At 40.7% G+C, this 24,963-nt stretch overlaps 1 protein-coding gene across 3 annotated transcripts in view; it reads right to left on the bottom strand.

Moving 5' to 3' along the window:
• Positions 1-24,963, bottom strand: part of KHDRBS2 (KH RNA binding domain containing, signal transduction associated 2) — a 372,356-nt gene that overhangs the window by 229,718 nt on the left and 117,675 nt on the right. For all 3 annotated transcript variants that reach the window (XR_009744596.1, XR_009744595.1, XM_061460561.1), the window contains exon 3: positions 22,997-23,113. Coding sequence is in view for 1 of the 3 variants with exons in the window: in XM_061460561.1 (XP_061316545.1) it covers positions 22,997-23,113 (117 nt within the window). In the remaining 2 variants the exon portion in view is untranslated. The remainder of the gene's footprint in view (positions 1-22,996; positions 23,114-24,963) is intronic.

The raw sequence follows: 24,963 nt of genomic DNA, 5'->3' as shown, positions 1-24,963 counted from the left end.
CATGAAGGGTGGGAGGCAAGCGTTGGCTAAGGTGCAAGTTCTCAGTACAGGGTGTGTGAGATACCTTAGGGCACTTAAAATGGCACAGGACACTGATATTAAAGCAAATCAGTACTCAACACTGTCCAAAGAGCCACTCAGCATGCCTTTAGTAAGACAGCTGAATTTAGTCAGATGAAGACATTATTGTACACCTGTCATTAAATTTCCACCAATTCCAACGTAACTTTAAGTACTTCCTTTCCATGTAGCTACCTACATTTATGCATCTCAATGAGGAACTGTATTCACCAGCAACATGGATTTAGATGAGATGGCCAAAGTTTTGGTTGGTCAGCGGCAGTGCAGAAGATGGATTGGTGAAAGTAGGGCAGGAACCTGACAAAACACATTGCCAAGGCTTGCATGATGTCCTGGTTTCAGCTGGGGTAGAGTTAATTTTCTTCCCAGTAGCTGGTGCAGTGCTGTGTTTTGGCTTTAGTCTGAGAACAGTGCTGATAACACACCAACGTTTTTTTTATAGCTGCTCAGCAGCACTTGCCCTGATCAAGGACTTTTCAGTCTCTCATGCAACTGGGAGGAAGCACAGACAGGACACCTGACCCAAACCAGCCAAAGGCGTATTCCATACCACAGCACGTTATGCCCAGTAAATAAACTGGGGGGAGTTACCAGGAGAGATCACTGCTCGGGGCAGGCTGGGAGCTGGAGGAGGCAGAGAGTGAGTGAGCAGCTGCATGGTACTTAGTTGATGGCTGGGCTTACTCACAACACATGGTCTTGGCAGGTAGAAGGATGTTTATTTTTTCCCAAATTACACACTAGTCAATCTCTAGTAGACAGTATTTTTTTTTTTTTTCCTTGGATGGAATCCACATGCATTTGCTAGCTTCAATAAATAGGAAGACATTTGTTATTTTGTTGTTTGTTTTGTTTTTTTTTTTAATCTATGCTCTGTGCTGTATCATGTCAGAGATAACACTGTATCCATATTAATTAACACATTTCTTTTTACTGTGGCTAAATAAGTTGATGATGCTTCTTCCTTTAAAACTTTGATGGATGATGTTATTAAGAAGCTGATTGTTTTCCATTTTCAGGAACACTTTCGGCTTCAGAGCTTACATACAAATACAAAAGATAATTACATGCTGTTTTTCAGAATATTTTATGCCATGCTACAATATGCATATCTTCTAGAAAAATGTAATTTTTCTTTGTATTTCAGCATTCTCTTTATATTATGTTGCACAAAATACTTGCGTCATTTTCACAAAAGCTGCTTGATAGGTCTTTCTTATCTGTGTCAAAACTAAACTGAAATGCAGTATTTTAAGACTGCTCACCTGAACCAATAGTCTCCCAGAAACACATTTATGAAATGACTAAACAGTGCCCCAAACCCTTTTGAAATAATATTCATATTTGTAAGATTTTGGAACTACAGAAAAATAAAGGCCAGTGAAGCAATCAAGAATGGAGAGACAGTAAGAATGTATTTCATTGTGCAAGACAGTGAAAGTGAAAACAAGGTATAACCAGCTAATAACATACAATTACATAACAACCACAATGTGAGATTTATTATGTTCTCTTACACATAAACATAATCAATCTATAACAGCCAAGTAGCCTAATTTTTACTGCTAAGTGAAAATTTTAAAAACTATACACAGCAATCTAGTATTTAGGAACTATTATTCATACTCATCTTGATAACTTTGATCTTAATGTCTGACTAAGGTAAGAAAAAACCTGGGTACAAACCCCACGTATTCTCAGGCTCAATAAAGAAGTTTTCTCCAATGATGACACTATAGCCTGTCAAAAATTCATACCACCCAAACCTCTTAATGAGATTTCAGTATGCATCTGGGTACATTAAGAACTATGTAACAGGACAAAGGAGTGGGAAAATATTTGGCATATCATACTAATCTAATTATGTAAGAATTGTGCACAAACCTGAAAACCACACTAATAAATTTTTCAGACACCAAATATGGAACAACCAAACTTTCCCACCTTGGTATCTCAGCAGTAACAGTAGAATACAAATAAGTCATGTTTGAGAATTTCTTCTACTCAGCCCTGTCCAAAGGCACTAAAAAAGCTACCTGACCATATCTAGACTTTATCTAAATATGGGTTTGAATCCAAACGCAACCTCTAGCCTTTACTTGTGAACTCTCTGAAGCTTAAGACGGTGAAAAATGCATGCTCTTACTATCCTTTAGGATAGACATAAACATTCAGGCTGGGTGTTTCAAACCCAGGTGTCTTTACAAATGCTCAAATTAAGTGTTCATTTATATCACAGAATCACACAATCACAGAATAGTTCGGACCTTAAAGGGACCTTAAAGATCATATAGTTCCACTCCTCCTGCCATTGGCAGGGACACCTTCCACTAGACCAGGTTGCACAAAGCCCTGTCCAACCTGGCCTTGAATACTGTGGAGCATCCACAGCTTCTCTGGGGAACCTGTTCCAGTGCCTCACTACTCTCGCTGTGAAGAATATCATATAACCATTATCAAGCCAAAGAAGCAGCTTGAGCTCTTTCTTAAGAAAATTTGATGTTGTGTACATCGTATTCACACCACCCAATTTCAGGCATGGACCGTAGCTGGCTATATACGAAGAGTGATGTCCCCGAGGCTATGGCCAGGGTAGGCTCACAGCCTCTCCTGGAGGATGGAACAATACAAGAGTTCACCTGTGGTGATGTCAATAGCAATGCATGGAACACAGTGAAGGTGCCCCTGCTTTTCTGCCTGAGCCTCCTCAAACTTCAAAGACAAGAACATCCTTGGACTCTTACAGAATTTAGTGTCTCTATGTAAGGTGTACACCAGGAGTTGTGCAGGTACAGAAAGAATAAACATCTACAGAGCTGGAAATTGTCCAGATTTAATAATATGATCTCCTTGAACTCAGAAGAGAGTAACAAATAGGAGAGAAATTAAATCCAACATTAAAAAAAAGAAAAACAAACACATGTAAATAACTAAAGGCAGCTCAAAGATCCAACAGGCTACAGTGAGCCAGACACAAAAGGCATCTAAAGAAACTAAAAAAGAATAAACAATATAGAAGTAGCATCTTATGTGTACTCCCAACACTTTTATTTTTGTACCCTGACATGCCAAAAGATGACAGTATGATTTCTAGCATTTCAAATCACTCAGATACACTCCTATCAGTCCAGAAACACATGTATCTTCTTAATAATACTCAACTGTGGCCTTTTGCGTATATAATGAATAACTTTTCTGTATTTAAAATTAAAATGAGAACATACATCATGAATCATTTACAGAAATAAAGGAAGAAACTATCACAAATATATCATGGTGCACAGAAAAAGTCCCAGTTTTTCATGCCCCGTAATATTCGAGTCTTCAAGCAATGACACATCCTTGAAGTCTACAAACCCTTTTCTTTAACTTACAGAAAATGAAAGAAATAAATCAAACTCAAGATACAGAAACCTGTTAGACTGGTATCACCTGTCAGAACTTTGTTGCAACTCTTACCAAAAAATATTCTTTCTTAGACTTTATTTCTGGTGTCAGGAATCTCTTCTACATTTGCCTGCAATATACCCACCATAATTTCAGTCCCACACATACAATCTATTCAAAAGATGCAAAATGTATTTCTTTTTCTAATGACATTCCTTGATATAATGCAACAAGAAATCTGCACAAGTAGCTTAGCAAAATTTAATTAGGCATGCTGAATGGAAAAGCATAACATATGCTTCTATGCTAGCTAATGCATTATGAAGGGTCATTTGATGTTGTGTTTCATGGTATAAGGTGATAACTTATGTGTGATAGAAAGGAATTGTCTCCTCAATCATATCAGCTTTTTCAGGAATATCTAGGAATATTATTTGCCCCTATTTCTCCACTCATAATTTTCTAAAACACTGAATACTGTTTCCAGAGACAGGAAACAACACTGGATGAATTAATAATTCAGTATACTATGACAACTTGTAGATTGTATTATAGTTTACAAATAGCATAAACAAAACATGAAAATTTGCCTTTATCACTATATAATACAAGCAAATTTTATAGTTGAGATGTGGAAAAGACCAGTTTGGAAGCAAAAGTCCATACAAAAGCTAAAATGGTCTATGATGTGTCATAAACCCTTTTTCACTGAAGCCCATATGAAAAACTATAACTAAGTTTATATGAAAGAGTTCATGAATAGGTTGCCAGGTACCTTTGAAACACATTTATTTATATGTACTAGCCCAAAATTCCATACAATTCTCATATTGAACAACATCTCATTCACTACACTTTGTGAACTTTCAAAACTTTATTTAGAAACTATTCTAGCAATTTTTAATACTGATACACTTTATTGCAACTAATGTAATAATTTTCATTTAATCATGAATTTGTATTAGAATTATTCTATCTGAATATGCATCTATCAATAATAATACATAAGGTATATTTGGTAGGCCATGCAGTTACCCTATGTGAGCCTCATTTAAAACCACCATAATTGCTGAGTTCATTCTCACATTATTTTACATTTCATGCAGAATATACAACACTAATGTTTCACCTAAATACTTCAAAATAAGAAGCCAACAGTATTATTATAAGTGTTAATTCACTGAATATGGCCTACCACCATAAAGTTAAAAGCATTACCAGCAGCTGTGTACAAATAGTATTTGGGGCACCACAGATTCTTCACAATATGTGTGATATGTTAGGCAATTTTGTGGGTATCCTTGCAATGGCACCAATGCTTTCAGTTCAGTTACCAAACAAAATTAGAAAAAGGATAGGAACATGTGTTAATGAGAAATTTTAATTTTACTTTACTTTTTTATTTTAATTTTTACTTTCCCTATAGAAAATGTGTAACTTGAAAGAGATTTCACGTACTTTCAGAGTGTACTATGCGAATAGGTAATGAGTGGAGTGCCCCACCTGCCCTTCCAATATGGAGAGATCTGCAGATTTCTCTGTATTTTCATTACAACTCACAGAACAATTCAAGTTATAAAGAACAGCCAGGCTGTCATTTAGGGTAGCTAGTTTTGTATTTGTAAGAAAAGATTTTGGACTGTGTATATAACTATAAAGTACCACAGGAGGAGTCCTATGTTCTCAAGCTGTAGGAATGTAACAAATACATCAAAAAATACATGCAGGTGAATGAAATTAATAAAATTCCCATTCACACGAGAAGACATAAAAGATGAATGGTTTTTCCCTAAAAAACTGAAAAAAAAATGGATTCTGAGGAGAAGAGTTTTGCTATAACAGTTGCCTCTCTTGTTTCTAGAACCTGAAACAGAACTGGCTTCCTCAGACTGAAATGGGAACTTGAATATTCTCACTCCCTCAGTGACTGTGGGATCAGGAACAGCCAGTATCCATCTCAAGTACTTCCAGCTCCCCAGGAGTCAGGTGTGGAGCCACAGTTAGTTATGTAGGTCAGTGAGGACAGGGAGATGCAGCCCATGTATCTAGAAGATGTAAATGTCCAAAGAGAGAATAGCTGTCTTATGGAGGTGGCTGACATCCGCTACCCAGAGGCTTAAAGAGTAACTTGCATTAGAGAGCTATTGGAGGAATCTCTCCCCACCAAGTACATACTGTGATGCTCAGAACAAAGAGTTTGCAAGTGAGAACTTATCCATCAGTTTTTGGTAGGGCTTATCCATGTGTGGACAGGGCTGGGCAGTAGACACAGAACAAGGTTACCACTCAAAACTGGAAGAGTGAAAAACTCATGATAAGAAATTCCTCCCCCAGGAAATACCTGGTGTATATAATAAGCATTATCCATCTACACTAATAATCAAAACTGTACACAATCTAGTAAGCAGTGTGAGACACCACTTTATTCCCTGTGACAGCTCCCTGCACCATGGGACGTGAAAGCAAACCTACAGATTTGTTAGTTTGCTGTGCTTCTGTAATAAAAAAAAGGAAAGAGAAAATGGCAGAAAACAGACAAAACTAAACGTAGCTATTTCCAGAAAAGGAACTGTAAAGGATGGAGGCTCATATGATCCTTTTAACAAATTTTCTGGCATCTGGATCATCAAAGGGACAAAAAAACAAATGAATTATTTTGATCCAGAGGTTCAATATCACATCGTTTATTTCTACGAACTTTTTAGCACCAGGATTGAGCCTCCTACTTAAAACTAGGTACAAAGAAAAAGTTTCCTACATTTCATTATGTGACGACTGAGATCCATTTCTGTGGAGCATGTTTTAGCAATTGCAGCTAAATCTCTGAAATAACAAACTAAAATATTAATTATGTTTGCAACAGTTGACAGTTTGGTCTTGAAACAGCAAAACAGAATTAATAATTTATTTTCAAACTGTTCAGGAGCACACATTTGCTACATCAATTTAAAGAAATGTGAATCATTCTTTTTGGACTTACATATTCACCTATGGATCAAGTCTCTTAATAGCCAGAGACTCAATATAATACCAGCATTACACTAGAGTTGAGAGTTATCTGCATGGTTAATTATGTTTTTAATTAAGGAAGTAAGGCTTGCTGGCCATTCCCTACATCTCCCTAACCCATAAAACAGACCTCTGGAGGAGGATTAACAACAGAATACAAAGGGAACATTCTTTTTCTTCCCCTCTCATGCCAGATAAAAAACATTTGGTAAAAGACTTCTTTAATATAACAGGAGATGAAGTGGGACTTGTAGATGGACAAAGAAACAGAAGAGTTTATTTATTATTTTTTCCCCGCTTCTGAAAGTGACTCTTAAGTGAATTCTTCGAAGTTTATAAATAACCCTTAAATCGTTCAGCTGCCGGAGCACCAAAGAACAAACACACAACATGCAGCCAATGACTTTCAAAAGTATTTGTAACCACAGAATGGACAGATTTGCATGTAAAGCCTAAATTCAGGAAAGCACTTGCACATCCATAAACTAAAAAAATCCCAACCATGTTCCTATGTCTTCTAAACACAGTTTGTGAGATTAGGGTCTGAGTTTAACTGCCAGGGTTATGTCTAACTTGGTTACAAACAAACTTCTCCAATAGCATGAGAGGCAAAAGATGACAGAAGATGTGGATCAGGGTAAGGCTTTGTCTGCATATTTTAGCTGCTAAACACTACCCGTCCCACCTCCTCCCCAGATTCTGTAAAAATAAAAAGTCCTTCTTTTTTTGATTATTAATGGAGTAGATCTGATTTAAGACTCCAACTTTATAAACAAGTAAGATACCATATCAGTTCAAAAAAGGGAAAAGAACCTGAAAGGCTCGAGCACAACCATAGCTGTCCTTAGGAGTGGGGTGTATTCTACAGGGATAACAGATCACTCATGCTTTAACAATCCTGGAAAGGAGCTGTTGTCAAAGAATATATAAAATTAATATTTCTCTTTTTCAGGGAAGATGAAAGGAAGGTGGGGTTTTGGGGTAATATATGGCTATAATCTCAGTTTAAATCTGTATGGATTTCCTTACAGCTGTTACTGAGAAGCCACAAATTACTGCAGATTGCATAACAACTGTACCACAATGAAGTTATAGCTCTAAAGTTATATTGATGTTGGGTAGACAAATGAAAAAGGAATGCTACATTGCAACAGGCATCAATCAGAAAAATAATCCAGAGACTAATCAATGTCTCTGAATAAAAGAACATTAATCCCTGATGGAGATGTAACAAACAAAATAATATCTAGCTTAGCTATCTAACTACTCACCATCTCCTCCTGTTATGTTTATCGTGAAATCAAATTTCAGAGGGCTCCAAAGAGCTGCTGCTCCAAGTCCGATTTTTTTCATTATTCTATTTAATTGTGTGCACTGTAATTTAATTTACTGTAATGCTGCCTCTATTGTGGCAATGCAAAATTCCTTGTAAGAGTAACCCATTAAAGTATATTAAAAGTATTCATCGTGATCCCCAAGAGTGCAGATAACACAACACATGGAAACCTGGGATTTAACATAATTGCTACAAATAATTTGAAGCAGTTCTTTTTTGCATTTATCTATATGTAAAACAGCAAGAACATAATCATAAAACAAAAATCAGCAAGATCAAACCTGATCTTTATGAAGCCACATGTAGATAAATAAAATATAAATCACTATTCTGAAAAGTATAGATGAGAAAAAACAGCAGTGTGAAAACATCTATAGTACCCCAAATTGCTGTAAGCCATTGAGTTAATTTACTTATAATTTCCCTGTATCTTTTTTTAATCTTCCTCTCTCTCACACATGAATGTGCTGCATTTCCTGATGTTATTTTTTTTTTTTTTTTTAAATTACTTCCAGCTGCAAGAGCACTGATGTTAGTGTCAGGATGTACACTGAGCATGCTGTTCAGGTTTGCATGACATGTGCAGGAGAAGGGGATCTCCCAGTTGTCTGTATGGTCTCAGAACCAAACCTTTTCTAATGAGGTAAGATGCCATAGTCCCCCTGTGGACAGTGGCAGCAAATGAATGGCTCCACAAAGCACCAAATGATTCTCTGGCTGATGAAATCTGAATGACCTGGAAGTAGAGTTTGGCACAGACCTGGATGTCAAACTCACACTTTTGGGTGTCAAATTGGCACCATTAAAGACAGAGGGAGATGGCAGCTGAGCTGCTTGTCAGCTTGTTTCTAATGCATAACACATATGTACACAGCTTTGCTCATTTTGCTGGGGTGTTTAGAAAACCTTACGATATTCCACACACAAAAGTTTTAAACTATTTCCAGGTCAAAAATGGACTAAACACAAGTTGGCAAAACAAAGTGCATTTAAGCTTCCAATACTTCAAGTTAATACATATTTTTCTTCACTAAGGGCCATATTTAGCCTCCTCACATTCCTCTCTTTTGCAACTTACTCACTTTGCCTCCCTTATCAGAAAAGAAAGAATAAATCTGAAGCACTATTTCAATATTTTGCCCCTTGGAAGTAGTCTAATTTAGAAGAAAGAGAAGAATGTGTCCTGCCTTTAAAACAAAACCCACAGCATAAGTCTTACAAACATCACATCAGTGCTAAGGAATACAGAAGTCTGTTGGGGCTGTTCAGCCTGGAGAAGAGAAGGCTGTGTGGAGACCTCATAGCAGCCTTCCAGTATCTGAAGGGAACCTATAGGGATGCTGGGGAGGGACTCTTCATTAGAGACTGTAGTGAAAGGGCAAGGGGTAACGGGTTAAAACTTAAACAGGGGAAGTTTAGATTGGATATAAGGAGATAATTCTTCCCTGTTAGGGTGGTGAGGCACGGGAATGGGTTGCCCAGGGAGGTTGTGAATGCTCCATCCATTGCAGCGTTCAAGACCAGGTTGGACGAGGCCTTGGGTGATATGGTTTAGTGTGAGGTGTCCCTGCCCATGGCAGGGGGTTGGAACTTGATGATCTTAAGGTCCTTTCCAACCCTAACTATTCTATGATTCTATGATTCTATATTATACCAAATAATTTCATTAAAAATGTCATATCAACAAGGTCAGACGCTTCAGTTCCATTTCCTTTAATGAGCACATAAGCATGCATAAATTGTTAGGTATTTATAGCTATTTCCAAGAAATCATGGGTGAATAAGTTACAGAATCAATGAGGCAGACTGTTTCCAATATTTATAGGCTCAAATTTATAGTCCAAAATTTGTCTCTGAGACACAAAAAGGCCATATTTTTTTTTGTTTGTTTTTATTTGTTCAGTTTAAGAATTTCTCTCCTGGGGAATATTATCTGAATGAACTGCCAGCACAGCAGTCTTCACTGAGGTCTTTTTGTTACTGCTGCCTCAGGGATGGACTGGCTGAGAGATGGTCAGGAGGTAAATATGGCTAATTCTTGACTGATGGTGGGCCAGATCTTGCACCAGTGAAAACATGCTCCAGTGCTGAGAAACAACAGCTACCTTATGACGTGTGGGCGCGTGGGCACTGCATACAAGTAGGGTATCTAATTATACAGAAATAAGGTGCATTAAACGGGGCTCTAGCTATAATATTGCAATACTTGTTTTCATAAGTAACATGTAGAAGCCTGCTGACACAAATTTGATGTCTTCACTCACAACTGAAGAATTTAATAAAGGTGCAACTAAAAAATTTCCAGCTGCCATAAAGGTAGGAACTAGTTGCTTACTGAGAGACTTGTATAATGGGAGGTTTGGAACTGATGCTTTTCCTTTGCCAGCTGCGTGAAACTCAGAATGGAAATGTCACATCATCCACATTTAGGACATGGAATGGTCTGGAGGCTTATTCAAGTATGTCTCAAGATGACAGCAAGTTTTAAACCAAAGTGAAAGGAACACTGTTGAATAATTTTGTGATAATAGGAGAGTAATGCTACTTCAGTTATACTCCTCTTAAAATGCAAGTAGCGTCAGCTACTGGGAATTTCCTACCAATATGTAACAGCATTTATATTAAATGTCTTATGAAATTATCTTGAAACTTTGGAAGTGATTATGCATCTTTGGGGGATAGAAGAATTTAATGTTAAATACTAAAGGAATTTCAAATTGTTGATGGAAGACAGACATCCTAGTCACAGTGTAGAAGATATAAGGAACTGGCTAATACAGAATGACTTGCACTCAGACACAAGTTACAACTATATATCACACACATCCTTCTCCTTGTCTCTCTCCCTCCACACATATACATACAGATAGAAAGCTTTTAAAAAGCTTTCCTCAAGGCTGACTCCTCTAAGCAAGGTCAGAGTATACAAGCCATCCAGCCAAAACAAAGGAGACCTGTTCTTAACCCGAGAGGTAATAGGGAAAAGACAGTCTTCTCTGCAGCAAGATGAGCTATGTACTTAAATGGGCTCTAAAACTCAGACAGGGAAGTCAGAGAAACCATCTTAAATCTCTGACATAAATATGACAAACCACCTTTGGAAGGAAAAATCCATACAGCAAGGAAACAAATAAACTTGGCAGAAACTGAAACAAATGGACTTTTCCAAGATTTTATAGCACAAACTGAAACAGCCAGGGGTTGCCGTGTTGCAGATCATTGGAAACTGCATATATTGAAGGATAACAGAAATTGATCTTTCTAGCCAGTGTCCAAATCCAAAGTTACTGGTCAGTGGTATTAAGGAGATGCCTGTTAACACTGATGAGCTTTCTGATAGATAAGGGACTATCTATCAGAAGGCATCTATTGATTATGCATGGTACTGATATATGCAGACAGGACCATCTGAATATCAGGAAGGGAAGAATTTGTCCCACTAGGGCAAGTAAACTGTATCTTAGATCAATGACCTTATATTTTTGAGTTTGGTCCCACCAGCAAGCCAGACAGAGAGGTAACCGATAGAAGCGGCAAAAACTACCAAATCAAAACATGCTCCTGGCAAGAATGTGGCCCTAACAAATGATCTGGGGAAAGACAACATTTCCATAGAGTGCAGAAGATGGTCTCTTCTTTTAATCTGTGCCTCCAACAGGTTTAAGTTTTTTCTGTATTAGGAGGAAGTATGTTCTTTTAATTTTTTTCAAGTAAATCCTAGCTCTAGAGTTTGAAAGTCATGATATCTGTTGACATCCTTACTTAAAGGAGAAACCGAGAGAATGGAGATTATGAACCTTTTGCAAAAGATCCTTTAAAGATTTCAGTTTCAAAATATGGGGTACTCTGCTTTCTGTTTGTTTCCTTTTGCTTTCATTTTTCTATGCTGCTGGTTGCTATAGTCCTTACAGCCTCACAGCAGTAAGTATCAAGATGCTGCAGAGACTTAGGAAAGGAAAAAAATGTGCTGCAGCAGAAGCAGTGTGCTGCTGTAACTTCTGCTCCTATCTTGAAGGCATGCTGAGGGCCTAATCCTGCCTTGCGTCTTAAAGCCATTTATGGGATAAAATGGCTGTAAGTCCTAAGGTGCTATAACTGTAGAGATAAAAATACAAAGCCAATAATACTTTGATAACACAGCAAAGGAAAATCTAACAGATAAAGATTAAATGGGTGAGCACCAATTAGTGATTTCGAACTAGCTACTGATTCTTCTAGATGTGAGCCAGTTTTCTAAACCCAGTGTCACAAATTGCTCCATCTTTCCCTTAGAGACTTTACAGTTAAAGATGATAAAGCAGTACTTCAATGAAATGGAAACATCTTACATAAGAAAGAAACATTTTCAGGGATTTTGCATAATGTCCAGATCAAAACTCCCTGCAGGCTGAAAGTAAACCTACAGGTTCTGTTTCTTAAAAAAATTGCAATTGACATTTGAATACAAATTCTCAGATTTGTATCTCCAACTATAAGTACTGAAATCTCATGAGAAGACACTGGGATTAACTAACATAGCTACAAGCTAGAGCGAGCAACCTCATCCACATGAGTGGAGAAGAAGCAGTGTAAAGCCTGGTGCAACAGACCTCTAGGCAAGTTATTTATTGTATGAAAACAGTGAATTCATTACACTTGTAATGAGATTTCTACTGTCACTTCAGATTAATTGTTTAACTTTACAATAGCCTCCCATGCTGTTTGGAAAAAGAAGAAAAAGAAATGGAGAAGAATCAAAACCCAAGCAACTCAACATGACCATGTGTCCTGGGTTCAGCAGTAGCAGTCATTTTTCTCCTTCACACTATGTAAAATCTAATCACTACCTGTTCTGAGGAATATATTTATAATACTCTATCACTACAGGAATGAGAACTGTTAGTGGCAGCATGTTAACCAGCAAGACAGTGACAGTTCAATCTGTTCTAAGGACTCACTGGAAAGTGGCAGTGCTCTTAGGTGGGCACAATACTCGGTAGTCATGACTTTGCTTAACATAGAATCATAGAATAGTTAGGGTTAGAAAGGACCTTAAGATCATCTAGGTTCAACCCCCCTGCTATGGGCAGGGACAACTCACACTAAACCATCTCACCCAAGGCTCTGTCCAACCTGGCCTTGAACACCAACAGGGATGGAGCATTGACAGCTTCCCTAGGCAACCCATTCCAGTGCCTCACCACCCTAACAGGAAAGAATTTCTTCCTTATATCCAATCTAAACTTCCCCTGTTTAAGTTTGAACTTGTTACCCCTTGTTCTGTCACTACAGTCCTGTGGGGGTTAAACAGTATCTTCTCTTTGAGTCAAAGATAAATAGGAGTTACTCAGCTAATAAATATTTGAAATGATAGCTACAGTTCTGCATGCCAAATCAAAAAGAAGTATCTACAAGCCAGCATCTTCTGTTGTGTCTAGTAAAGTGTTCATGTCCAATGCTACAGTTACACTTGGTCATCTCTTCAGCAATTTCTGACACAACTTTCTGTGTCACATACACAAGCTCTTTGCTATTTTGTGCATAATTGGAGTTGTTCATAATATTAATTTTAAGTAAGTTTCATTGCCTTTTGAAATTGATGTATCCTGTTCTCATACTGTAGGTACAATGGATATACAAAACTCTCAAGTCACACTTAGCAAGTGTCACCTGAGGCTCTGAAGAGGAATAGCGCAAATTCCTTAGTCTCTGAAATTTACCCACACATTTATTTTTACAAAGATAAGGAAATTCTAAAAAGCAGATATACCTCCTGTCGTGGTTTAAACCCAGTCAGGTAACTTGTTCACTCACTCCCAGTGAGTGGTGCCGAGCTGACAACAATCGAGGTCCGTGTCCCCGTCCCCCCCCACCGGGGTTCTCCCCCACTCCCGGAGGAACGGGGAGGAGGATCGAAAAAAAAGTGCAACTCCCACGGGTTGAGACAAGAACAGTCCAGCAACCAATGTACAACACAAATCACCACCGCTACTATCAACTACAACAATGATAAGGGAAAATAACAAGGGAAGAGAATACGATACCACCGGCCAAGAAGATGAGTTCCACCCAGAAGCCCGTGTCCTTCCGGGTAATTCCCAGTCACCCCCCACCCCGGCCATGACGTGCTGTGGTAAGGAATACCTCCCCAGCTAGCCCGGGTCAGGCGCCCCGTCTCTGCTTCCTCCCGGCTTCCCCTCCTCCCTGGCAGAGCATGAGCCTCACAAAGTCCTTGGTCAGGGTAAACATCACTTAGCAACAACTGAAAACATCAACTTCACCAACACTGTTCTCAGGCTGGAAGTCAAAACACAGCACTGCACTAGCTACCACAAAGGAAAAAAAAAAAAACCAACATGACTGCTACTGCTGAACGCAGGACATTATCCACCCCTTATTCCATACCATTCACGTCGTGCTCAGATCCCACATTTTCAATACACCATCGCTCTCCCACATATATACATCCATATACATACAGACCAAGAGGAAAAGATCATTTTCTTAGTGCATGGACCAATCCCTATAATGCTGCCGAGTCCATTCGGTCCATGATGTTCAAAGTTCATTCTCTGTTGGGATGATGGCTGGAGGGAAGTCAGGGCCAGTCGCTGGTGACCTGGAGACATCTAGTTGATGGGCTATAAAAGCATTACACAGCAGGCAACGGCATACAATTGAGTTCACTGGCTGTTTTCCCCTAAAATCAAATCCCCTTGAGGTATACATCGGACTTCCCCATCTTCCCGCATTACCCACCAAGTATATCCAGGTCCCTGAGGAAAAGCAATCCCACGAGTGGGTTTGCCTTTACCTGAAGCAGGAATTACCCAGACTGTCTTCCAGAGCAAATTCTTCATATGCACCACGGGAACTTTGTCCCCCTCTACAATATGCAAAAGTTCTGACTGGGCTGGGCCAGCCCTGTTGGCAGATCCTCTGGTGTTGACCAACCAGGTGGCCTTTGGTAAGTGTGTATCCCAATGCTTGAAAGTTCCCCCACCCATTGCTCTCAGTGTAGTTTTTAACAGCCCATTGTACCGTTCGATTTTCCCAGAGGCTGGTGCGTGGTAGGGGATGTGATATACCCACTCAATGCCATGCTCTTTGGCCCAAATATCTATAAGGTTATTCCGGAAATGAGTCCCATTGTCTGACTCAAATCTCTCTGGGGTGCCGTGTTGCCATAAAATCTGTTTCTCAAGGCCCAGGATGGTGTTCCGGGCATTGGCATGGGGCACAGCATGTGTTTCCAGCCACCTGGTGGTTCCTTCCACCATGGTAAGCACATGGCGCTTGCCTTGGCGGGTTGGTGGCAGTGTGATATAGTCAATCTGCCAGGCCTCCCCATATTTATACTTCAACCATCGTCCTCCATACCAAAGAGGCTTTAACCGCTTGGCTTGTTTAATTGCAGCACATGTTTCACACTCATGAATAACCTGGGCAATAGTGTCCATTGTTAAGTCCACCCCTCGGTCACGGGCCCATCTATATGTTGCATCTCTGCCCTGATGGCCTGAAGTGTAGTGGGCCCACCGGGCCAAAAATAATTCACCTTTATGTTGCCAATCTAAGTCAATCTGAGCCACTTCAATCTTAGCCGCTTTATCCACTTGTTGGTTGTTCTGGTGTTCCTCAGTGGCCCGACTCTTGGGTACATGGGCATCTACATGACGTACCTTCACCACCAGGTTCTGCACCCTGGCAGCAATATCTTTCCACAGTGCAGCAGCCCAGATGGGTTTACCTCTGCGTTGCCAGTTGCTCTGCTTCCATTGCTTCAACCACCCCCACAGGGCATTTGCCACCATCCATGAGTCAGTATAGAGATAAAGTACTGGCCACTTTTCTCGTTCAGCAATGTCCAGGGCCAGCTGGATGGCTTTCACCTCAGAAACTGACTCGATTCACCCTCTCCTTCAGCAGTTTCTGCAACTTGTCGTCCAGGACTCCATACAGCTGCCTTCCATCTCCGATGCTTTCCCACAATACGGCAAGAGCCATCAGTAAACAAGGCATACTGCTTTTCACTTTCTGACAGTTTATTATATGGTGGGGCCTCTTCAGCACGCACCACCTCCTCCTTTGGTGACATTCCAAAATCTTTGCCCTCTGGCCAGTCCATGATGACTTCTAGAATGCCTGGACGACTGAGATTTGCTATTCGAGTTCGTTGTGTAATTAGTGCAGCCCATTTACTCCATGTAGCATCAGTTGCATGATGTGTAGAGGAGACCCTGCCTTTGAACATCCAGCCCAGCACGGGCAACCGGGGTGCCAGGAGGAGCTGTGCTTCACTGCCAATCACTTCCGAAGCAGCTCGAATCCCTTCATAGGCTGCCAGTATCTCTTTCTCAGTTGGGGTATAGCTGGCCTCAGATCCTTTATATCCCCGACTCCAAAAGCCGAGGGGTCGACCTCGAGTCTCCCCTGGAGCTTTCTGCCAGAGGCTCCAGGTAGGACCGTTCTCCCCAGCTGCAGTGTACAGCACATTTTTTACATCTGGTCCGGTCCGGACTGGTCCAAGGGCTACTGCGTGAACTATCTCGTGTTTAATTTGCTCAAAGGCTTGTTGTTGCTCAGGGCCCCATTTAAAATCATTCTTCTTCCGGGTCACATGATAGAGAGGGCTTACAATCAAACTGTAATTCGGGATGTGCATTCTCCAGAACCCCACTGCACCCAAGAAAGCTTGCGTTTCTTTCTTACTAGTTGGTGGAGACATTGCTGTTATCTTGTTGATCACATCTGTGGGGATCTGTCTACGTCCATCTTGCCATTTTATTCCCAAAAACTGAATCTCCTGTGCAGGTCCCTTGACCTTACTCCGTTTTATGGCAAAACAGTCTCTCAGCAGGATTTGGATTATTTTCCTCCCTTTCTCAAAGACTTCTTCTTCTTTATCGCCCCACACAATAATGTCATCAATGTATTGCAGGTGTTCTGGAGCTTGCCCCTGTTCCAGTGCAGTCTGGATCAGTCCATGGCAAATGGTAGGGCTGTGTTTCCACCCCTGGGGCAGTCGGTTCCAAGTGAACTGGACACCCCTCCAAGTAAAAGCAAACTGTGGCCTGCACTCTGCTGCCAAAGGAATGGAGAAAAATGCATTGGCAATATCAATCGTGGCATACCACTTGGCTGCCTTTGACTCTAGTTCATACTGAAGTTCTAGCATGTCCGGTACGGCAGCACTCAATGGTGGTGTGACTTCATTCAGGCCACGATAGTCTCCTGTTAGTCTCCATTCTCCATTAGACTTTCGCACTGGCCATATGGGGCTATTGAAGGGTGAGCGGGTCCTGCTGATCACCCCCTGACTCTCCAGTCTACGGATCAACTGATGGATGGGAATCAGGGAGTCTCGGTTGGTGCGATATTGCCGCCGGTGCACTGTTGTGGTCGCAATTGGCACTTGTTGTTCTTCAACTTTCAGCAACCCCACAGCAGAGGGATCTTCTGAGAGACCAGGCAAGGTGGACAGCTGCTCAATTTCCTCAGTCTCCAAAGCAGCAATACCAAAAGCCCACCGGTACCCTTTTGGGTCTTTGAAGTACCCTCTCTTGAGGTAGTCTATGCCGAGGATGCATGGAGCCTCTGGACCAGTCACAATAGGGTGCTTTTGCCACTCCCTCCCAGTCAGGCTGATTTCAGCCTCCAGCACAGTCAACTCTTGGGATCCTCCTGTTACTCCAGAAATATAGATGGATTCCACCCCTTGACAGCTTGATGGCATCAGGGTACACTGTGCACTGGTATCTACTAGAGCCTTATACTTCTGTGGGACTGATGTGCCAGGCCATCTGATCCACACAGTCCAGTAAATCCGATTGTCCCCTACCTCCACCTGGCTGGAGGCAGGGCCCCTCTAATGGTCGTCACAGCGTTGGACACTTAAGTCGTGTTGAAAGGGATTATTCTTCGTTATCACAGGAGCTGGAGTAAAATCAGCTCTTCCATTCCATCTGGGAAACTGCTCACCAGAGACTGAAGCCGTAGCTCTCATGGGACGATCAGTCTTGGCCCTTGCTCCCCTCTTCAGTTCACTCACCCGTTCCTCCAAAGCTGAAGTAGGTTTTCCATCCCACTTTGTCATGTCTTCTCTGTGATCCAGCAGGTAAAACCATAGGGTACCCCGTGGCGTATACCTTCTGTATCTCCTCTCTTGAACAATAGGACGTCTTTTGTTAATAGCTGAGACGTGTGTTGGTACACGTGAGGAGCTGGATAAATCAGATAGATCGTCCCTCAATTGTTTGAGGTCCTGGGACAGTTTTTTCACAGCTGAGATGATGGAAGGGGTGAGATTGTCTTCGAACTCTCGGAGTTTATGAACCATTTCATCCACTGTTAGTGGTACTATGTCATTCCAGGTCACTGTTGCCAATGAATGGGCATATGATGACGGTGCATTCCGTGTAAGTTTTCGCCACATGGGTCGTGTACATTCAACTTCATCTGGATCTATAGGTGTATCCCCATTATTCGGCTTGATGTGACAGAGCATCTCTACGATGGCTGATTCCCTCAGAGACTGGATGCCTTTGTCTATAGTAGTCCACTTGGCCGAACGACTCGTAACATCATCCTTGTACGGAAACTTTTCCTTCACAGCTGCCAAGAGCCTCCTCCAAAGGCTGAGGGACTTTTTCTCTCTTGCAATTGCTTTGTCAATTCCCCCTTCTCTAGCAAGTGATCCCAGCTGCTTGGCTTCTGTACCTTCTAGTTCGTGACCATCGGCCCCATTGTCCCAGCATCGGAGTAACCAGGTGATGATGTGCTCCCCTGGTTGACGGGTAAAATCTTTTCGCATATTCCTCAGCTCGGTTGAGGTCCAAGGTCGAGAAGTTACCTCTTCTTCTTCTTCTTCGTCATGTGATGATGACTCCTGATCAGATTCTGGACCGGGTGGTGAATTCATTGGTTCTTCATCTCGCTTCACCCTTTTTGCCTCCTTTTTGCTTGTTCTCTTGCGTACAGGGGCAACCGATATTGGTACGAATTGGTCCTCTGGTTTGGCTGCAGTGATTATCACTGTGGTTTGAGTACTTGTTGCTGGGGGTGGTGTAGCTGCTGTGCTTGGAGCTGGGGTAACTGCGCTGTCTGTTGCAGTTGAAGTTTGAGCAGCTGCTGTACTTGCCACTGGGGTAGCTGCTCTGTTCATTGAGGCCAAAGTTTGAGTAATGACTGTACTTGTCGCTGGGGTTGGTGCAGCTGCTGTGCTTGGAGCTGGGGTAACCGCGCTGTCTGTTGCAGTTGAAGTTTGAGCAGCTGCTGTACTTGCCACTGGGGTAGCTGCGCAGTTCATTGCAGCCAAAGTTTGAGTAGCGACTGTTGCTTTGCCCTCAGATCCGTCGACATTCTTTTCCTTTTGAAGGTGCTGGATAGTGTTCAGCAAGGCCCTGTAAGCATAGGCCAAGCCCCAGCACGTTGCCGTGATTTGTCCATCTCTGGTATGGCCAGAATGACCACACACCTCATTTAAGTGTTTTACTAATTCTTCTGGATTTTGCAGTTGTTCGGTAGTGAAATTCCAAAGTACTGGAGGGGCCCACTGACCTAGATACTTGCCCATACTATCCCACACACCCTGCCACTCATGGCTGTCCAGCCTCAGGGAAAATCTCTCGGTCCTCCTACATCGTCGTTTGACCCCAGACAAGACCCAAACCTGACTCTGCTTAACTCCTGAAATCAGTAGCGGGCAAAACACACTCTGTATGTGTGCTAGCATGGTGATTCCCATCACCATCAGCAAACAAGTCTCAACAGCATTAAAAGGCCATTCAAAAAATTCAAAACTCTCAAATGTAAATGGTCTGGGGGGACGACTGGGAGGGTAAAAGGATGTCTCCTTCACAGGTTGAGCACCTGAGAAGGAGAAAATGATGTGTAATTGCTAAGCACCTCCATCATATACCTCCCAAAGTATAAAGGTGGTGAACATAAGCCACACCGGGAACATAAGCCAGATCAGTTTCATGATCAATGATTCTATTGTATTACAAGTCATTACCATAAAGTACAATGGGACAAAAACCTTAGCCCAAGGCCCACACTTGAAAAACACTAATACAGCAAATACCGGATGGACGTAAGATACTATATACTGAAACTGTGAGATCAAGAGGAACAACCTTGAGAGCCAATAAATCAGCATTGTGACGAGTGACTATCAATCCAGTCAGATCTGTTCTTATCTCAACCCCTCGAGCCCCACGTTGGGCGCCAAAAAGGAACTGTCGTGGTTTAAACCCAGTCAGGCAACTCATTCACTCACTCCCAGTGAGTGGTGCTGAGCTGACAACAATCGAGGTCCGTGTCCCCGTCCCCGTCCCCCCCCCCCCCCCGGGGTTCTCCCCCACTCCCAGAGGAACGGGGAGGAGGATCGAAAAAAAAAAGTGCACTGCAACTCCCACGGGTTGAGTCAAGAGCAGTCCAGCAACCAATGTACACAAATCACCACCGCTACTATCAGCTAAAACAATGATAAGGGAAAATAACAAGGGAAGAGAATACGATACCACCGGCCAAGAAGACGAGTTCCACCCGGAAGCCCGTGTCCTTCCGTGTAACTCCCAGTCACACCCCACCCCGGCCATGACGTGCTGTGGTATGGAATACCTCCCTGGCTAGCCCGGGTCAGGCGCCCCGTCTCTGCTTCCTCCCGGCTTCCCCTCCTCCCTGGCAGAGCATGAGCCTCACAAAGTCCTTGGTCAGGGTAAACATCACTTAGCAACAACTGAAAACATCGGCTTCACCAACACTGTTCTCAGGCTGGAAGTCAAAACACAGCACTGCACCAGCTAGCACAAAGGAAAAAAAAAACATGACTGCTACTGCTGAACCCAGGACACCTCCCTTGACCAGGGTCTGCTTCCCAGAACTGGAAACTGTCCCTCCATCTTCCCAGAATTACAGAATATGGCCAGAGTGGCTCACTGTAGAGCCAAGCATTTGCCTACTGTTATTCTGGCACTAAAAACCTCCAAATCAGTGGATCGCTTCTTTTCAAACATTAAGTATTTACAGATTTAGGGCACAAATGTATTTAGGATTTTCCAGCAGAAATTTTGTTTCTACTGTTCTGATACAGCTCAGCACCTAGCTGTGCTGGACTGCTGTGGAAAACCACACATGCCTGCAGTCTGCCTACGGACTATAATGGTTCATGGTATAATATAGATAGCTTTAAGGAAACTCTAGCTTACAGAAAAAAATTACACAGATGTATCTTGAAAATTCCTCCAGAAGGAAGACTCATCCGCCAATATATATAAGCTGATTTCTTGCACCATAGGAAACAACCTCAAGCCTCCAGACTTAGTAATTTGAATTTAAATTTAAAACCGTAAAAAAAAATCACTGCATAAATTGGATTTTTAGGCTTGGTTTATGGTAAGAAAACTGTTCTAGCCAGAGCAAGTTATATTTTTCTTAGCAATGTAGCAATTCGTGCTATTATTTATGCTCACATTCAAATATCTTTTAAGTTTTACCGGTAGTGCAACCTAGAATATCCTCTCTGAAATGCTAATTGTAACTATAACCCATCCCATGGTCACTCTCAGCCCCTTTTCCTTGGAACTCGTAACAGTGATGCACACAGATCAGATAATTTCTATCTAGCACTGTAATTATACAGGGATTTTGTTTTCCTTTCAGCCAGTAATGTCTAAATTGGATTAAGATAACAGTCACTTATGAGGCCTCCTCTACAGAAGTTGCTTTCATCACTGCTGCATTAATGCTATTTTACCCTAGAACTTAATTTTTTACATGATTCCCATGAGTTTCCAAGAAGCTCATACTTAATTTGAGATTATGCATAAGGACTAAATACGAACAGGAGAAAAAATACCATGCTCACGGTGAATGTAATAACTGGCATGCTGGCACTGTTCATTATGATCAGATAAAATTCTAATCATATGATAAGAAAAGTGATGGATCTCAAAATCAGAGGACTTAAGTCTATTACTTATGTGCATTTAAACATCATCAGCTGGTAACAAGCCCTTCGCACTCCCCTGTCTGAGCAACTGCTACTCTTGGCAGTAATAATCTGAGTGGGTGGCTGAGAATGGAGCTGGCAGATGCAGTACTGATGCAAATTACATCTACGTAGCAGCACATGCATTCAGTCATCCAGGGAGTCATTTTTTTATCATTCCAGGAATAAGCCAAAAGTCATAAAATATTTTACTTGTCAATACCTAAAAATAAAATCTGCACTGTATTAAATATTATCATAAAATATAGTGTTAAACAGATAACTCAGGTGTCAGTATGCCCAATGTCATAAAGAAAGCTCTGAAAAAATGGAATACATTCCATGTGCCTAATTTATCCGGTTTGTGGGGTGTTGCTTTTTTTTCAGTGTTATGCTTGGAGACCTCATAATGCATGTGTGACTGCTTATATGCACCAGCAAGACCAAATAATACCAATCATAAAATCCTGATTAGTCTTCCCTTTATTCTGGCATATTATTGCTTTCATTATTTTAGCTATTGAGATGAACGACAGAGGTGACAGAAAGGGAAGCTGAGTAAGGTACATTACTGAAGACAATATACAGTCCAGTGAAATTAGCAGTCATTATTTCTGTTAGCTGTAACACTGCTCTTCTACAGACTGTAAAGTAAGACACTGCAATCCAATCACTACTTGTTCACTGGGTCAGATACATGTGAGGCTGCCTTACTTACAAACACCTTAGATTAACTTAAAGAAAACTTAAACACTTTTTTTTTCTTTTATCTCTAGTGTATTTTTACACACATTTAAGCAGAACATTCACCTTGTTATATTTTTTTTTTAGAATTATGCCCTGAATAAATACTCCATCTTTTTTTTTTTTTAAAGTCCCACAGCAGTAATGTATACGAGCTATACTTTCCCAGGAGAAACAGACTTCTCTCAGAACAAATTAACTTTAAGCTGGTTCCTATTTTAGGCAAGTTATTTAAGTAAGACTGGTAACACAGTAACTGTGGAGGTCTACAATTATATGGGAAGCAAGTATTGTGCAGCAATATTTAAACAACTGATGCAACTTGAAAAAAACAAACTAGCCTTGTAGTCAGTCTATTAATTAGGTATATTAATTGAAGTCATTAATAAGTATATAGACAATCTAAATGTAACAGCTAAAGCGCAAGTATTTTGACACTAATTGCAATCAGAATCAAGACACAGTACCTTAGCTTTATCCCGCATGGATCCTTTCCCGAGGATGGACATTTTTGCTCCTGTTTCTTCTTGTAACCTCTTCAAGGAGTTCCCTCTTGGTCCAAGCAATTTCCCAACAAAATTGAACTAAAAAGCAAATAATAAAACTATTTCAGACCAAGAGGTATGCTTTCAAAAAAATTCATAAAAATTTGTAAACAGTCCGCTTAAAGCTTATATAGCTGTGAGCCTAATTCATTAGGGTACAAGTCTGGAGAACCAATGTATCCTCTCATCTAGTGAGAAAGGCAGTAAAAGCATTCATGGTTTATTTGAGCCCCAGGAGTCTTCTCTCTAGGACAAAAAGGGCCAGTGGCTGTTCAGGTTTAGTAAACTGCTAAACCATATCTTTGCTTATCATACAATATCGGCAAACCCCACAGAATATATACATTGTTTCCTGAGTTAGCCAACTTTATTGGCAAAGTAATATATTCTGCAAAGTTAGAGCTCTAAATGGATTTTTAGGAATTGATGCTTTGCACATTGATTTTAAAATAAGTGTATCATCACCAAATAACTGTTTTGCCAGCAACAGAACAACACAAACAACAGATCACTATAGGTATTCCAGGCTATTTTCTGAGCAGATTTTAAAGAACACTGAGCTTTGTCTGCCATGCCGCTAATATTCTTGAACACAGAACACTTCATGTAACACATACAAGAATGTTTCTTTTTTCCCATATGAAGAGGACAGATGTCTACATGAAAATCTGAAGACAGAAGAATAAACAAATAGTTATGTCAACACAAACTAGCAAAATGGGAGGAGTCTATTAAGTTACAGTCATTTGTTCATTCTGAAATCAACAGTATCTTCAATTTATTATTTTTCGTGCTTTCCAAACTCTTTTAAAAACACTGTGTTGTCTTCGGAAGTTGACTGGGGACTATCAGCACTTGCTTAGGATGTTTCTAAATTATGTTCAGATCTAAACAGACAGCACCCTGGTGTGGCTTGCAACAAAGAATAAGCTTACCTAAGGAAAAAGATGTGTAATTGTATCAGCATTTCTTTTTTTTTTTTTTATTTCAAAGACAGAGAACATGACAATAAGAAACAGCAATCAGGAATACGCTGCCAAAAAAATACCCAAATGTCTAAAAACACGTTATAACACAGCTTGTTTTGAAGTACACATTCTGAAAATAGAAAAAATAGGCAAATATACTTGCACCCACTTTAGCCAGCAAGAAAATACCAACACAAATGCATCAGCCATGCTTATAACACCCTAACTCACAATCAAGCCAGATACCACAGAACTCAAGCTGGCTTTCAGTCCACTGTCTTAATTACAAATCTCTTGTAACTTCCTTCAAATACTGGTTAAACCATCAAAGAAAATAATATGTAATCACAGGAAAACAAACACGTAAAGTGAAAACCAACATAACTGACTTCAGCAAGACAACATGTCTAGGGGGAAGTACTAAGTAGTAATGTAGTAGAAAAACCCTACCAGCTTTGAAGCTCCAATAAAAGATTTTTCATGCTTGGGTACTTTCCAACTCTACCTGTTGATTTAATAAAATTTATCAACTGTTTGATAAATCCTCCCTCATTTTGGGAGTAGGATTTAGAGATGATGACCTATCATGGCATCAACAGTCCTGTGTCTTGAAACTGTAGTTATGCTTCTTCCAGAGACAATGTGGCTTAGAAGTTGTTGGCTTCAAACTGCATATTTGATTTCATAGGAAAATAAACCAAATAGTGAGAAAGAAATAGCAAGGACTGAATTTTGACTTAATACTAGACCTTGGGCTAAGTCTAGTATTTGAAATCTAATAAGATTTCAAAAATTAAACATTTCCTGTATGTGAAGATTTATTAGAGAAGGTCGAGAAAACAGCAGAGTTTTTGTTCCCTTTATGTGCAGAATGGCTGTTCAGAAGTTACAACACCAAATATTTTGTGCCCCTTACACATC

Source organism: Pezoporus flaviventris, unplaced genomic scaffold (assembly GCF_033815535.1).
Source record: "Pezoporus flaviventris isolate CSIRO_AGI_PZ_B2104156 unplaced genomic scaffold, CSIRO_AGI_Pfla_v1 ptg000031l, whole genome shotgun sequence".
NCBI lineage: Eukaryota > Metazoa > Chordata > Aves > Psittaciformes > Psittacidae > Pezoporus > Pezoporus flaviventris.
The sequence above is the reverse complement of the archived record's forward strand: the minus strand, read 5'-3'. Positions and strand labels throughout refer to the sequence as shown.